The sequence below is a fragment of the Phaethon aethereus genome (genome assembly GCF_964289735.1).
Source record: "Phaethon aethereus genome assembly, chromosome: 1".
In the NCBI taxonomy this organism is placed as follows: Eukaryota; Metazoa; Chordata; class Aves; order Phaethontiformes; family Phaethontidae; genus Phaethon; species Phaethon aethereus.
The window spans coordinates 60,460,420-60,477,140 of record NC_138575.1 but is presented as its reverse complement, the minus strand read 5'-3'; the positions used below and the strand labels follow the sequence as shown (position 1 = coordinate 60,477,140).

The window sequence follows — 16,721 nt, the reverse complement described above, 5'->3', positions numbered from 1 at the left end:
TCTTCATCATCTCTGTGGCCCTTGTCTGGACCCGCTCCACTATCTCCATGTCTCTCTTGTACCGAGGAGCCCAGAACCAGACCCAGCACTCCAGGTATGGTTTACCAGTGCTGAGTAAAGGGGAAGGATGGCCTCCCTCGACCTGCTGGCAATACTTTGTTGAATGCAGCCAAGGTTACCATTATCCTTCTTTGTTGCAAGGGCACACTGCTGGCTTACGTTCAGCCTACTGTACACCAGGATGCCCAGGTGCTTTTCTGTCAAGCTGCTTTCCAGTTGTGTGGCCCCCAGCATATACTGGTGCATAGGTTAGTTCCCAGGTGCAAGACTTTGCACTTCTCCTTGTTGAACTTCATGAGGTTCCTGTCAGACCCTCTTCCCTGTTAAATATTTTTTTTTCCATTTTCTTAACAGAAATCCTCATTGTCCCACAGAATATGTAGCACCATAGCACACACAGAGCTAGAAAAAATGCTTCCTGTTCAGTGTGGTAAGATGAGGGAAGTTTGGCTGATGAAGTGTTTTCCCTGGAAGCATGTCCTTAACCACTTTACACTGGAAAATGCAACCTTCAATTCTGTATTGATTTTCTCACTACATTCACTGCATCTTCCTAGATATGCCTGGAAAAAAATCAATCAAAATAATCCTCAGCTATGACATAATATTCCCATCCCCACTCCAAATAAAAGACACCCTTTTGTGCTCAGCTGACTTCACAAAAGCACCACTAAGGCCAGTATCTTGCAAAAGCCTGAAGGTCAGACTGGCTGGGTTGACGCATGTGTGGAGGCAGAAGGTGCCACTTGCGCACACCCCTCTCAGAGGTGGGCTAATAAATGGGATCAAACAGACCCAAATCCCACTGCCACCCAGACTTAACAGCTGCAGATTCACGGTGGTGGGGAAACAGCCGGCAGCAAATAGGAGTCAGAAAACAGAAAAGGCTGGGGGAAGTTGAAAAGGCAGTCTGTAAGTAACTCTCCCTCCCTAGAGCCTTCACGCCAGGTTTTGCTATAAAAAATATCTGGCATCTAGAATATACTGACTGAAATAAAGAGAAATGTGAATTAGGCTTTGTAATGAATGACTTCATGGAGGCTTGTATTTCCAAAAGCATTCAGCATCTACTTGCTCTCACCAACTTCAACAAAGGCACCATATTCCTGAAAATTTGTATCAGTCAGGTGATAAAGTAGCTTCAGGATCTTGGAAAAAAGCAGACAAAGCAAAGCAAAACAAAACAAAACAAAATTAAACTTCCAGGCCACAGCACAATCATTAAGAGCATTGCAGATCTGCACAAATTGTATCTGAATTGTATCTGACACTGGTCTGAAAACCAGTGCAATCTACATGGTGCAAGAACTTACAGCTGGATGGATGTCTGTGTAGGAAGACCATCCAAATTCTTTGGTAGCTGCTGGCTTCAGGCAGCCCTTACAAATGGCCCAAACAGCCCTGGAAATTCTGATGTGTGCATCAGATAACAAAAAAATTGTTATTTTCTCAGATTGGATAAGTAGTAACTTCCTAGACACAGTTGATAACTTGTTTTCACAGCTTTTTCATTACTTGTTTAGTGCTTTGCTGCTTCTATGAACATTTGAAGTGGCAAGGTAATTTTTTTTTTAATCATGTGACCTTTATTTAAGACAAAGCTAATAGAACTGGGGCTTTCATGTTGCTTCTAAACTGGAGGAAAATACTGTCACCATTTTAATGACAATCATATTACTAATTTTTTTTTTTTGCAACACAAAGCATAAAAAGAGGGGGAAAGCAAACAGTATCATATTGCTGGCACAGGACAGGAACTTTTCTTGATGCATGGTTTTTCTCATCATTGTTTTTCGATTTCACACGGGAAGAACTTCATCCTGCTGTGAATTTTTGCCATACCTCTTCTCACATTCATGAAAATTGAGTCACAATTCCAGCAGCACTAGCACGGATCAGGGTTAGTTTCAGGATAATCCTTCCCATTTCACATTGACTGTACCTCACAATACCTAAACTCTTTGCAGGGAAATATGGCTGATCCCCTTTCTCACTCTTGTGCTTCCAGGAGAGCAATATCAACATCCTGTTGCTGAGATTGGATTAACTGAATAATTGAGAAAGGAGGGGAATAGCAGGTTGATGTTTAAATATGGGTAACATTCATGCCTGTCTTTCATGCACTGTATTTCTTTTTTACAAATAATTTTAAAAGTGTGAGAGAGAGAGAGAGAGACCAAGTCTAAGTGACCAAAGAGCCTGGGAAGAAGGTGACTGCCACTTGTAATAGCTTCCTCAGGAGGAATGCCAAAAGGAATCTCCTTGCATCTCACCTTTGGAAAATCACTGCCTTTGCTCCATCCTTGTTAGATATCCAGCAAACATTAACAGAAGAGCCTTATTTAAACAAAAACAGACTTTTCTGTTAATTTTTGATGGATAATTTGTAACTTCAATCTTGAATTTAATTTTTCCCTGTGTGATTCACAGGTTTCTGCTACACTGATATTCCCCCCCATAACAGGTCCTTACTATTTATATGAATGGTTGTCAAGGAAACCAGGAATCCAGCAAAGCTGGGGAACTTTTCTAGATACTAAATTTCTGGTGCCCGAGTACTTAAAAAAAAAAATCACACTGAGAAACAATTGTAAGGAGATGGGAATTTATACATTTTTGCTAAATTTATTTTTCTATTTCTGCTGGCCTTTGCTGCTGTTCTTACTCATCACAGAAGCACTGGTGACTTTAATAGAATTCTGCCTCATCTCTTGCTTTATGAACAGATGATATCTTCCACACATACATGCAACAAGTCTGGATACAAATAGCGGTGAGCAAAAAGGTTGAGATAGAAATGGATGATTATCTGAACCTCTGGGTCCTGGATGATGTAGAGCAAATGCAGAAACTGTGGAGCAAGCCACAACTGAAAGGAAGATTAGATATTAAAAAGGCAGAACAAACAAAACCTCCCAAATCAGCATCAGCATACGGCAAAGGAGAAAAACTGCAAATTAATTCTCATCTCTGTAGCAAAGTCTGTAACATAGTCTGACTGATGCTGATGCTTTTCTTTTTTTCTTTCTTTTTCTTTCCAAATCTCTCACCAATACACACATATACACAAAGGGCAGACAAGTGGGAAAAATCTGATTTAAGAATGCTTCTTCAAAACAACTTCCTTAATAACAAAATTAACTGAGGGTGCCATGAGTTAAGCCACGCTCTGTGTTTGGAACCAACATGCTTTATGGAGATGAAACTGCAGACTGCTATATAAAGTAAAATGAATGTTCTTTTGTGTCTGCCATTTAGGTAACAGGATATTCAGCCATACAGCTTCTTCAGAAAAGAAATAACCAAATAGTAATTCATCTCCTGGGATCATCGAGGATTATCTCCCTCCCCTTAGGTTTTCTGCTGTCTTTCCTCCACAAGGTTTCCATTCCTCCCTCCTTGCTCAGCCCCACCAAAACCAAAAGGCCAGCTTCCATTTGACTCTGAGTCCTTTTCTTTGCTCTCATCTGAGACATTCTTAATTTCCTCCACTGTTCTCTTGCTATCTCCAAAATGCTGAATGCCCTCTTTGGTTTTCTGTATTCATTTGTGCAAGATGAGACTGCAGAATAGAAAAGTCTGGCCAATCTCAGTGCTATTTCTTGTTCCTTTGGGGGCTTTGGCCTCAACTCCAGCTGTTTTTCAGTGTGCAAGTCAAAGGTGGAGGACCTGGAAGAGTCAGAGCATCCTGAGAGAGGTCAGTGAGAATAAACCAAACACCAGCCTCCCTGTACTACCTCTCCAGCAGAGGCAAAACTGCAGGTCTTTCCTAGTAGGTAACACAAAGCCTTTTTTTTTTAAAATTCCTTCCTGTCAGTGAATGAGTGAAAAGAGACACACAAGCTGGACTAGATAAAATGTCAGGAAGCCAGAGCTTTCTGTTAAAAGCTGACTGACAGGTAGATCTGGCTAGAATTTGGCCAGTGGTCAAAAGCAACTCATGGCTGCCCTTCTCACTTCACCTGTATGGAAAGATAAGAAAGATCAATTGCACGCTTTAATTGCTAGTGAACTCAATCAACAAGCTCTTTGTACTAATCCATCAGGGAAGATACAAATCCAAGAAAATACTATCATTGCCAGCTTTTTAATTTTAGCAACTATGCAAATACATGCACATTAGCTGCAGCCATTATATGTTCTGGCAATTTCCATGTAGCCCTTGTGGTCAAAGTTCAGAGGCATCCAATCTGTATTTTGCATGATGTCAGGATATTAAACAGGTGTCATCAAGATGCATAAACACATGTTATGTTGGTAGACAATAGCTTCATCTCCGTGACAAAAATGTATCTGAAGTGGGATTTTTTTCCTTACTGGATTTTGTGCAAGAGTCCTTTTTTTTTAAGGATGATGAAAGAAGGTAGCAGAACAGTGACTATTATTAACCAAGTAATACCTGGCAGGAGACTACAGGTCCAAAATATTAGTTATCATGTGCAAAAAAATCCCTAATCAAAAAATCTTGAGGGAAGGACTCAACAATAGACTTGTGGAAGGTGATGATTTGTGGAAAGGATGTGGGAATGCAGCTTTCACCAGACCTCTGACATCCTAATATGATGTCAAAACATAGCAAATACATACAAGAAAAAAGGATTCATCCTTCTGTTCAGAAGGAAATTACTAGCTGCTAGCCAGCATCTCACCAGTAAAATCACCTCTCTCCAGACCTAATACATACTGTTTCTACCTTCAGAGCAAGAACGGTGAAACTTCAACAGCTAAAAATGCTGCACCAAGAAAGAGGCCATTAGTGGGTAGAACAGACATCCGACTTGTGGAAATGCCATTTCCCACAAAGAACTATTAGTTCTCTTATTTTCAGCAAAAGCAAAGAATTTGCAGGAAAACAAATCATCCTCCATCCTGCAGAGTTGGAGGCCAGGTGAGTGGGAACTTCTTATATCGCAATTATTGCTTCAAGAGAACAAAAATTACATGAAGTAGTTCTTTTCTACAATGGTAAGTATTGTAATAGATCAAAAATCCTGGAGTCTAAAAAGCTCCAAGAATACATCTGGGATAAAAAGGATAATAAAGGATAAAATGTATTACAATTATGAACAAGCAATACTAACAATAACCAAGTATAAGAAGCACTGAATTTAACAAGGGGAAAAAAAAGCATTCTTCTTTGTTACTAGAAAGAGATGTCTCTCAAACAATGTAGCACTAACTAGAGAAAAAATCTGAGGAAAATAAAGACATTATTGGGAAAGCTGGGCTCCTCCAAAGCAAGAACTATTGGGCTTGATGTCCATGATACCAGTTCAGCTTCTTGCCTAGGTTCTGGTTAAATATTGGTCAAATATTTAACAGTGAATTTGCATGAGTGGTGTTTAAAGAAAGTGTCCATGTAGCAGGCATGTATCTCTTGCACTTCTTGAAACTTTTGATGTGAGGGCTAAGGCCACCAGTGTCACCCCAATTCCATGTAATCTTGTAGTTTCACCTTAAGGACCATCAGATAAAAATGCAGTCACATAGACACATGAACACAGATCCTAAATGGCTGATTAAAACAGTACAGCTGGAACCATTTTATAAAGGCTTTCAGCTGTATCAGCTAAAAACCCCATTCAACTGTGAAAGGGGTCACACCTGAAGTAATGTAACAGTATATGGTAAAATTATCAGGGGATCAAAACACTGCTGAGTTTTCATCTTTGTTGCTGAAAGGATGAGACCTAGACACCATCATCTTACCCTCAAAAAATTAAGCTTTTGCAGGATTAAGTCCGTTTGATCTGAAAAGTGTTATCTCCATTAAGAGAAAGAAAATTGCTCCGTTTAGAAATTCAAATGTTCTCATAACCAGTTGACTCAAAAGGAGGTACCATCAGTGGCATCTAATTAATAACCTTATTATATATCTCCCCTTTGAAGCAGGTACTCAAACTCCAAATCAGCCCGAATGACCTCACCTGGGCTGAGATGGTTTCAGAAGACCTATGAGAAGAGTGACTTCACCGTGTGCTTGTGCTACATCAGATGCACAGCATGGCATGTCATTTCTAGTGCTGTGAAAAAGTGTCATACAAAGAGGTATGCTCAGGTAAGATGAACATAATTTTTCACCAGAAGAATGACTGTTTTTTCGCTAGTCCTTCAGAATACTTTCTGCCTACACTGCCTGCTGGACTGCTCTGTGGGAAGGAGCTCACATCTGAACTATCGTGCAACAATTCCCTGAATTCCAGTTGTTTCTCACAAACAACCCCATGCCAAGTACTTTACAAATGATGAATTCTAACAATTCCAGCTCCCTGATGGTGAATCAAGGATATTCCTGGAGCCCTCCCAGCTTGCTATCATTTTTCAGCTTATCAATCAGACATAGAAATATATACACTTTGGTTCTTTGTTAATCTAAAAGCAAGGATCATTACACATTTTCATAAGATGCTCACATCAATACCAGTCCTGAATAAGAATGCCTTGAATAGTCACTGCTGTTCTTCTATCAGTAATTGAATGCCCTATGACAGGGAGGTATCCTTACGAGCAAGTGAAAAGCCATTAAGACCTAAGACCATAGCCATTATAAGTCTTCCTAGCTTTTTCTCTGTTAGTGCCAAGAAAAGAAATTGCGCTGGAACACAGGATGACCATTAACTCTCCCCAGCAAGTACAGGGGATATACAACCTATACCCCTTATGCAGATCAAAGTGTTAAATAATTTCCATGTGTCCAAGGTTAGGACAGCAAAATGCTTTACTTTCTCATGGATGGATGATAACGTTCTGAGAAAGCAGTTGCTGTAATGGGATTGCATAGTACAAACAATAGTTGCAGCAGTCAGTTTGAGGCACTGTGTGTTTTTAACTTCTTTTTTTTCCAGGGAACATTGGATAATTTTTGTCAAACTGAACAATTTTTGGAAAATCTCATGTGCAGTTACTCATCTTTTTCTCATTCTCTGCTAAAATAGTCTTCCCTGGAGGTGCAGCACTGCAATAAGCGTGACGTTTAAGAAGCTGAATGCCAAACAGGAATCCTTGCTATTAAAATGTCACGGTCAGCTACTATGATACAAATATGGGTGATGGCAGTGGAAGAGAGTCGGCTCCTTACTCCTTACTTCACATACGTTACAAAGAACAGCTATCCTGGCCTCCTGGTGGAGGTAGAACATACTGACTGTATTGCTTTTCCCTAGAATCAAGAAAAAAGTGGAGCGACAGAGAAGCCCACAGCAGTTAGATATAAGTCATAAAATTAACAAAGAACTCCAATGTTTCCAGAACAGCAGCAACAGTAGGAAAGTATAAGGGTTTATAAAGCCAGGCATGAGGCTTTCTTTGGGAATAGCCAGTTGTGCAGTAGAATCATTGCACAATATAACTGAGTAGGCAGACTGGGACCCTTGAAAGAGGCCCAGGAAGTACTGCACCTTCTTGCATCACACTGGGCTTCATCCCAGTATACCAAATTCTTACAGTTCCAAGTCTTGAATTAACTGACAACATTTGTAAATCCAAGCAGAAATTACAGAAAAATCTACAGAAAGCTATTGAGCCTTTTGTATCTTGCCTCCCTCCACAGAAAAAGTCTGAGGTGAGGCTGCTCATGAAAGCTAGCTGTCACTAAGCAGATGACAACTGCTGGAAGCCAGTAATGGCACCATGACTCCCATTCTCATGACCAATTTCTGACTAGCCTCACCAATTTCCACAGCACTTCTTTCATTACTGCCTGTCTTGAATAGGCAGAAATTTTAAAACCCAGTGTGATTTTACATAAAATTACTTTTTTCATATTCTGGGTGTGAATAACAATGGAAACACATCTATTTTTAATTTGTAATGTTGCATGGCTTTTTTTGGTGCAGAAGAGGGACTGGGAGGGCAGAGGAAGTACTACTTAGGCTACTCAGTCTGCACGGACAGATTCTGACCACTTCACAAAGGTTCCACTGTGCTGGGGAATTTGAATTGCTGTGTGTTTCCTGGTGGATACTCATTTCCTCCCAAGTAGTCTGAAGGAAGTTATCTTGGCTTACAAAACCTGGTCCATTAATGTCTAGTCATCTGTACTGAAAACCATGGATAAAAGACCCTGCTCTTAGCATGGTAGCATTGTGTCACAACCACAAGCATATCTGATCACCTGAGAATTCAGGTCTCTAGTATTCAGCATGTTCATTAGCAAATGCACAAAATCTGAATTATAATGTGGAAATTCAAGTCTAAAACTAAGCCATGCAAGTTATGAAAGTCTGTATAGTGTTTTGATCATAGGCTTTGGTTTTCAAAATCTTAAAATTGCATTTTATCTTTTTTTTAATTAATATTTAAAAGAGAAAGGGAAAGGGCAAGAAGAAACAGCAGTCTATGCTTATTATTTCACTGACATGTACAGTAGGCCAGTTTACAGAACAGACAAAAGGCTGGTGAAATGCAGGAGCATTGCAAGACCACCATAACATATGACAGTATTTGACCAAAACCGCAGTGATGTAGAAACACTTTAACTGAATACCTATCACTGCATAAATGAATGTAAACATAAACAGATGCTGTGTTTTACATCCTGTATTGCATTAATAGCAATTAGATCTTGCATATGAAGTGGAAAAGAAAGGAAGGAAGCTAATGTAGGTCTGCTTCATAATTTTGTGTGTCTGCCTCTGAGGCATACAGGGAACTACTTAAAAAATAAACAATCATGCACTGCCCTTGAACAATATAAAATCTGCATGCAGCGCAATGCAAATATAGTCTAACTTTTATAATCCATGATAGTTAGTAGACAGTCATTAGTCCTGGGAAAATAAATTGTTTTGGATGGCTGCTTCTGCAACATCCAGTGGAACTGCTTGACCAGGAAGATGGTGGAACGCAGGAGAATGCTGGCCAGTTTTGTTGTTCAAGGCTTTATCAACACTGCTGTCATTGTTACCCTCTGCAGTTGATCCGACTAACACCAGGCTAATAATCTGTTCCATCACATACCATCTCACATCTTCCCAATTGTCAGTCAGCTCCCTCCCATGTTCAGCAGGTGGTATCTGCAGTTCTGTTGGAAGTATTTGGTTGAACATTGTTCCAAAATCAGTATATGGCAACGTATGATACATACAGCCCGACCAATGCTATCATTCATTGGAAAAGCTTCCACTGGTAGCAAAAATATTCATGGCATTTGATTTGCTTTTGGTGTCTTTTGTTGCACAGACACTTAGAAACAGAGCATATGCTGAAAAAGCTAACATATTGGGATATTGGCTTAGGGTAACTCCTGCATGGACAATACAATTTGTCAAACAGGACACTTCATTGCTGTCTGGATGGTGAAGGGAGTCTTCATAGTAAGGGTCTTTGCCACGGGCATCTTAGTTGGATTGGATGAGACTCCCTAAAACACAGTTCTGTCCAATTTTTACCATCCAGCTGGTCTGTGGTCCTTCATGACCACTGCAGGACATGCATAATCCATCACTAAAGATTACTTTAACCTACATACAAAACATTTCTTAACTATCTTAAGAATGTACAAAAGACTGTCCTACATGACAGTTTCTACACAGGTAGGAAGTGTTTCTATTGATTGTCTTACCCTTGCACAATTGATTAGTTTTGCAGCAGGAACTGTCTGGGAATCTCTGGGACAACCAGATTCTCCACCCAGGATGCTAATCAACACATTTAAGCATACAAATTGGTCTAGGCCCAGTAGAGACTGCCTAGGAAATCTCAAGAACTGTCTGAAATTCGCACTGGGAGAGCTTCTGTAACAATCTGTCAAACACTTCTTGTGCAGATGTCCAGCAGTTCAGTCAATCACCTAGTTTCAGCTTGGTCTGCTGTCTCAGACCAGTCCTTTATCTTATGTATGCAGACAACCAGCCTGGAAGTTTCTGGACCACCCTGGGAATTAGTAACTTAAGTGCATCGGTAGTGCACACAGGCACAGCTCTGAGAGACAGCTACACTACAATTATAATTAAAGAATTAAATTTGATTTTCCTGCTTAAATGTCATAGCCCTTGCCCATCTATCTGACTAAATGATGTCAGCGTCTAACCTAGTGAACTGTCTTCACAGTTCAGATGGAAGTGGCTAAGGAGTGACTTATCTCATGCTTAAGTAAATGCCTAAAGTTAGGTGATATTTATGCCACGCATTATGCCAGCTTGGTTTTGCTCTCTGGATTACACCACTGATTTTGACTGAGTGTGCAGACTACATCAACATTTCTAATATGAAATCACCTAAGGCAGCACTGGCTGTGAGATTTTCCCAGTTCTCCTCTAAAACCTGAGAGAAAACAACACCTACTGCAGAGCCTTATTTTCTACACCTTCCTTCAGGACACTAGTTGGTCTAGCTCTAAGCTAGAGAGCATGCATTTTAAGAACTGCAGGATATGTTAAGAAACATTGCTAAATCTATTTTAGTCTCCAAATTCTGCCTTTTAAAAAATTAATACTCTAGTGGAAAGTATTGCCTGAATTCTAAACAGCTACTTGAAAACAAAAAAGCATCCATCCTCCATTTATGGAGGACCTAACATTATGTGGTCCCATCTAGTGTTTAAACAGGAGCAGGACTTCTCCCAGAACTTAAGGGCTTAAGCTAACATGACAGCTTCTGCTGCAGTAGAAGTAAGAGGCTGGAAGCTCATACTTATCCAAAAGGAAAAAAAAACAAACATGAAATTAAATGTTTTCTCTAGCAGCTAAAATGTGTTTCAAAACAGTGAAACACTGGTGAATGAAAGCTAAGGAGAAAATTCTCAAGCTGTTGTTCAGTCTAAACCCTTTTAAATGTCAGCAATTGGTATTGATTACAGGTTTAAAAAAGAACTATGGAGTGTCATTAAAACTGAAACATAGTATATACTGTAACACTGGATTCATAGATCACTTTAGAGAAAGGCAGACTTCCTAGCAAACATTCCAGCATCAGCTCTATGTTTTCCTAACACTGGACAGCATAATATAGCTCCCAAGAGCACAGGTGAAATACATGAACCCAAAACAATCATTAAATCTTCTCTAGAGGCTATGTAGGAAACAAATGAGATGAGCTCCTACAGCTGTCTGTAAACAGCTCCTCTGTCGTCTTTGCTAAAACTTGCAGGATAATCTGGATATAAGCCAGTATCATATCTGGCTTTTTAAAACTCCATTTGTATTTACAGGTCTTTGTTGTCCTTTGGCAGTGTCTGTCACATTCACCTATGCTGAATACTACTTTATACTGTGTTTTTCGGGTACTGAAATTGCTTGGTATGCAGTATGATGAGCAAGAGTGGCAGACCTGGAAAGATGTATTTATCCATCAATACCTGCATCCAGTAAGAAAGTATTCCCCAATCTAAAGCCTATATGTTACATGCAAGACAGTCCAGTGTTGCTTTATGTCACCAGCCATACAAAAATTGAAGCTGAGTGAAGATGGAGGGACAAAACAAGACTTTGCTCTGTAGCCTCATATCTGCACAGTGTTTTACCTATAAATCAGCAAGCTGGGGATCCCTGAAGTAAGGTCTCTTGGTTATTACTTACATAACTACATTGGACCATACCCCAGTGACCAGAAGGAAAACACTAAGAGGTCTGTCTTGCCCAGCTGAGAAGCTAATTAAACACTGTAAATCCCTACACTTTGCAGATAAGCATACGTAATATAGACACATACAAGATTTATAAGAATAAACTTCCTCCTTGCTATGAAGCTATAAAGAACAGAAGGGAGGTCTCTAGCTAATTAGGTTGATATCAGCTTATAGCTTCATGTAGAAGAACCGATAAAAGAATAAAAACAGCTAGAAACAAAATATTTTTCTCAAGGATAATTTTTTCCCTTTTCCATCTCTTTCTACAACTTTTTGTACTCAAGATTCTACAACATGGTGTGCTTCAAATTTACCCCTTAATCAGCACGGCAATCTGCTATATTCTGTTTTTGCCTTGTTTCAGGGTGCTGTTCAGAACAGTCTGATAAGTCATACAAATTATAGACACCAACTCCAAATGCTAAAATCTGAGTACTTCATTCTACCTCCACAGCTAAAAAACGTTCATCTCAAATTCAATGCTGTGCCTCCGTGATCTAATTTAAACTTTCTAACTATGAAAAGATAATTACTTTATGCTTTGAGGAAGTGATTTTTTTTTCTCCTTGGAACCGTCCTTTCTTCATATTCATTCCTTTTGAAAGGGCATCCAGGTAAAAAAGGTAGCTATTTCAAAACGTAATACTGATACCTCATCACAGTGTGTGTGCTTAGGGTGTTACACACCCATGTTTAAGGAATGCAAGGAAGTTGAGTGTTTCCAGTAACAGACAGGCTTATTGAACAAGATGCTTAAGAGTCCACCATTGCTACTAGAAAGAAGCATCCTTGGCAAAACATGATGTGATCAGATGCAATTCAACCTGAGCAACGAGAATCCTCTTGATAGCAAGTAAAACTCTAAGCTGCTAAACAACAGACTCCATTAGCAGAGAAACTGCCCTGGTTTTAACCATGTAGTATCTTCTAGTGTAATGGGTTACAGTCATGTGGCTTAGAATTAGTTTTAGCTAGGGAGAATATTTCAGTCAGCAGTTCTCCCACAAGTCGCCAACTCAGAGAGATGAATAAAAAAGGGACAACATGAAACCAGAAGTATATATGTCTGTCTTTTACCTTGAGCTCATCCGCATCATAGAAGTCTATGCGCACAGCAGGGACCATCCATGTCTGGAACAGCGTTGCCAGGATCTGTTTGGCAATTGCATCTGCGATGAGGTGGAAGTGGAGTGGGTTTCGCCTGATAATGAGAAGGGAGAGAAATGTATTATTTCAAAGGTTTCGAATTCCTATTGCAAAAGGACAACATCAGAACTTACAAAGCTTTACCTATGTCTAAAGTCTCAAGGCAAGGCACACAGCATGTTGGGTGGAGTCCTGCTCTGTGGCCAAAATGCTGAGACACTTACAATTTGAATAAACATCATAATAATAGAAATATTGGATCATTTTCTGGGTGGTTATAAATAAATACAGTTCCTTTGACTTCAGTGGAATGTGATGATTTATAACAGCTAAGGATCTGGTCCTTTCTACTGGCTCCTTAAAAGAAGGCCAAGTAACTGCCTCTTTGGGGACTTCAGCTGTGAAAGTGGCTGCTTTCAGTTTCTGGGTCAACCTGATAATTTATCTTTGTGGTAAGAACAGTCGTCTGTGGAGACGTGGGGGTGGAAGGGAAGGTTAAAAAATAATCATCTGAATGGGGTGAAATTCCAGGACCTTTAAGTTTACACTCTTCTTTTCTACAAAGCAAACTTGGGGTATCAACAGCTGTCCTATGGGAGCCCAAAATTAGATGTTTCAGTTGAGTGCCTTCTAGCTACTGGCATAATGAATAGAATGTAGATTGTAAATCTCCCCATATCCTTGTTCCTAAGAGGAAGGGAGGGTTGAAGAAAAGCAGGAAGAAAGAAAATACTTGACTTGACTGTGAAAACACCAGATCTGGGTTCACCTCTGTAGTTATAGGACGTGGGCTAAGTGAAAATTTTCAAAACGAGTGAAGCCAGTATCAGCAAGAGTGATAAGGTTGGACAAAGTGTTTGAATTTTTCTATAGTAATGGGAACTTGGACATTTCAAATACCATGTTTAAATCCCCTAACCTCGCTTCTCTCCTTGAAGGACAGTAAGCAACAAAGTCTGATCTTTACTCAACTTCTGTGGCAGGAGTATGAAAACCTGTCAGTTGACATTAGTCACAATTGGTATTCTTCCATGTTTATCCCTAGTTTAGCAACTTTCCCTGTCAGCAGAGAAGGACAGAGTTTGAAAAAGCCACTAAGAAGACAGATGATTCATTTAGACTTTAGCATTGGCTCAACATTTCTGTGATCCCTAGGGTGGAATAGTGGAGTCTCATTTCTGTGAAATTTATTAAGGTAAATGGGCATACGTGGTAACAGATATTTTTAATCTAAAAAGACAAACATTTAGTTTCACATGTTGGTTAAAGTGGAAGATGACTGATGATACTACATTCTGCTGTGTGAATGAGAAGTGAGGAAATCTATGTTAGTTCATGCCAATGTACTTCCATTACACTTTTGGGTTTAACCCAAAAGGTGAACATTATTTCTTTCTCCATTTCCTGCATTAATGAACAATATGTGCCTTTCTCTTTAATGCTACTACTCTTGGTTTCATGACTAACACTGTTTCTCACTGAAGAAGGTCCACAAGAGAACATAAAACTACATACAATGGTTCATAGTATCATAACACACCTCTCAGCAGAAACAGGAGGTTGTTGTGAGAAGCAACATATGGCTGGATTTTGCAGTGTTAGAAATACTGCACCTAAGATCCAACCCAATACGCAGGGACGACAGTGAAGCTGTTGTACTGGCTTCAAGGGCACTGTGGATCACATTACGTGCTTAAGGAAAAGCAGAAAAGGGCTGGTTAGAAGCCTTATATATGAGATAATCATGATGGCGGAATAAACTCACAGCTGATCTGCGTTTAACAATATCCGAAACACTAAGCCACAACATGCTTTCCAAAAAGACAAAGGTCTTTCAGTCTCCAGCTTGCCCTGGACTGAGGAGGAGAGAAGGAAAGGTGTAGGCTGACAGCTGCTGAGTGTCCCATTACCAAGCTACAGGGATCACAGCAATTATATCTGTTTCACCAGCCCAGCAGGAGAGAAGAGGACATCCTGGCTCATGCAGATTCTGCAGTAACCAGGCACTTTGCCAAGAAAAAATGGGGAAATAGCAGTGATCAGGAAATGCATTTCATAAGAAGAGAAAAGGCCAAGAGAAACAAAGTACACCACCAGTGTCTTTGGGTACAGGCAAAGCAGTATCTCAAGACAAATAGGTGTTGAATGTCAACACAGACACTCCACATAGGTCCCTCTGCTTAGCAGGGCCTGAGTCTCATGTCTGGTAGGACTATTTCCCAGCTGGTGTTCTTTAGCAATTTCTTTTCCTTTTTGCAGGGTCATTTATCTATCTATTGCAAAGTAGAATAAGAAGAGTAAAAAATCAGTTAAAAACAAGAAAGCTGCATCTTCTTTCAAACTGTCATTTAGTTAAATGGAATTGATATAAAATATCTGAAGATGAAACACACTAGTTGAAAAGAAAAAATCTGATACAAAGACACTCAGATGTTCTGTAGCGGTTTATACTTATCTGAATGACCCAGAGTGTATGAAATTTAAATGGGAACAAGTGGGTGACATTTTCTTTAGTTCAGCTTCTAGTGGGAAAATGAAAAAAGGAGTAGTTGTACTCCTACACAGAAATCTCTTTCAAGTCGTTAGCCTCATGGTGAAGATTCAGCTGGAAGGAAAGTATGTGTCAGAGGCAAAACAGAAGATTATCACTTGCAAAAATATATCCCCAAAACAGAATAGGGACCTGCTGACATCTACAACTAAACGTGCATCAGCCACAGAAAATTTTACTCCAGACAAGGTTTTAGCTAGTGAAATGTGAGGTTTAGCATGGTGCTAAGAAGCCGACAGAGCACAGACTCAAACCTGGAAGACCTTCTGAAGGTAATAGTACTAGCATACACACAGATGACATCCTTTACCTCTTCTGGTGTCTGCAATATGCAAGGCCTGAAAGATACCGATTGTTTCAAAATGTTTATGAAACAAGTTCAGAAGCTTAAAGATCAACCAGCATCTACTGCAAAAGATACAGAAGAGATTCTGTAAGATGAGAAATCTTTCTCAAGATATATGAGAAAGGGATGTTATCATTATTTGCCAACATGATTGAATCATTGGTTGCAAGAATTAGGAGTGGCAATCGGGATATTGTGAAGGATTCCATTGAAAGCTATATTTCATTACACTCAGATGTTTTGCTGTACCATTTGGAGTCAGTGAAAGTTACCCCATTCCTCAGATCGGTCTTTTTCCAGGACAGAGGCATTTTGGGATACAAGGTTTATAAAACTGAAATCAAACTGTATTGCTCCTAAGGTAAGTTAAGGGATAGCCACGTGGAGAGCTATCCTTCACAGGAATTTAGCAGCTACAGTTTAAAAAGTTTGGGATATACCCGAGTCTTCCTGAGGGAGGCTGAGCACCCCTCACTTGGGTCATAAGGAAGGGTGGCATGGTCTTTGAAGAAGTTTAATGAACAGCTGAAGATACTGAAGTTTGGTAATGGAAGTTGAGTAGCATGGAACTGGAAAAATACGCTGCTCTGGTTAAAGAAAAATCCAAGTTCTTTCTTTTGTGAAGGTAGATCAAGTTATGAAAAGGACTTCAATGCTGTGCTTTCCTGCAATAGCAGGGGAGTTAATGAGATGACCCAATAGGTTCTTTCCAATTCCCTGAGCCTCAAGACTTCAGTGCAGAACATCTTTCTTGGCTTGAAGAGAATCTGGACTCAAGTCTCAGAGAAAGTGATGACCAACACAAACCTCCTCTTCTCTCATTTCAAACATGAGGTGGACTTCCTTTGACTTCAATTTCTCCAACCAATTCAAAGCACAGCTGTGTGTTGTGTTTATTTTTAATGTGCGTATTATGTCATATAACTAATTTTCCACTGGGCACACCAAGGGATTGAAAGAACCACACACGATAGAGGTTGGTTATATCTTGTACTGCTAGAAAGCATTATACTGTAAATGGTGACACTATATGCAACTATGGAATAGTATAG

General features: G+C 39.7%; 1 protein-coding gene across 3 annotated transcripts in view; it reads right to left on the bottom strand.

Annotated features, from left to right (window-relative positions):
• LARGE1 (LARGE xylosyl- and glucuronyltransferase 1) overlaps window positions 1–16,721 on the bottom strand; it is a gene marked incomplete at both ends in the record, with an annotated part of 196,395 nt that overhangs the window by 109,160 nt on the left and 70,514 nt on the right. For all 3 annotated transcript variants that reach the window (XM_082014020.1, XM_082014021.1, XM_082014022.1), the window contains one exon: window positions 12,704–12,827. In XM_082014020.1, coding sequence (XP_081870146.1) covers window positions 12,704–12,827 — 124 coding nt within the window. The remainder of the gene's footprint in view (window positions 1–12,703; window positions 12,828–16,721) is intronic.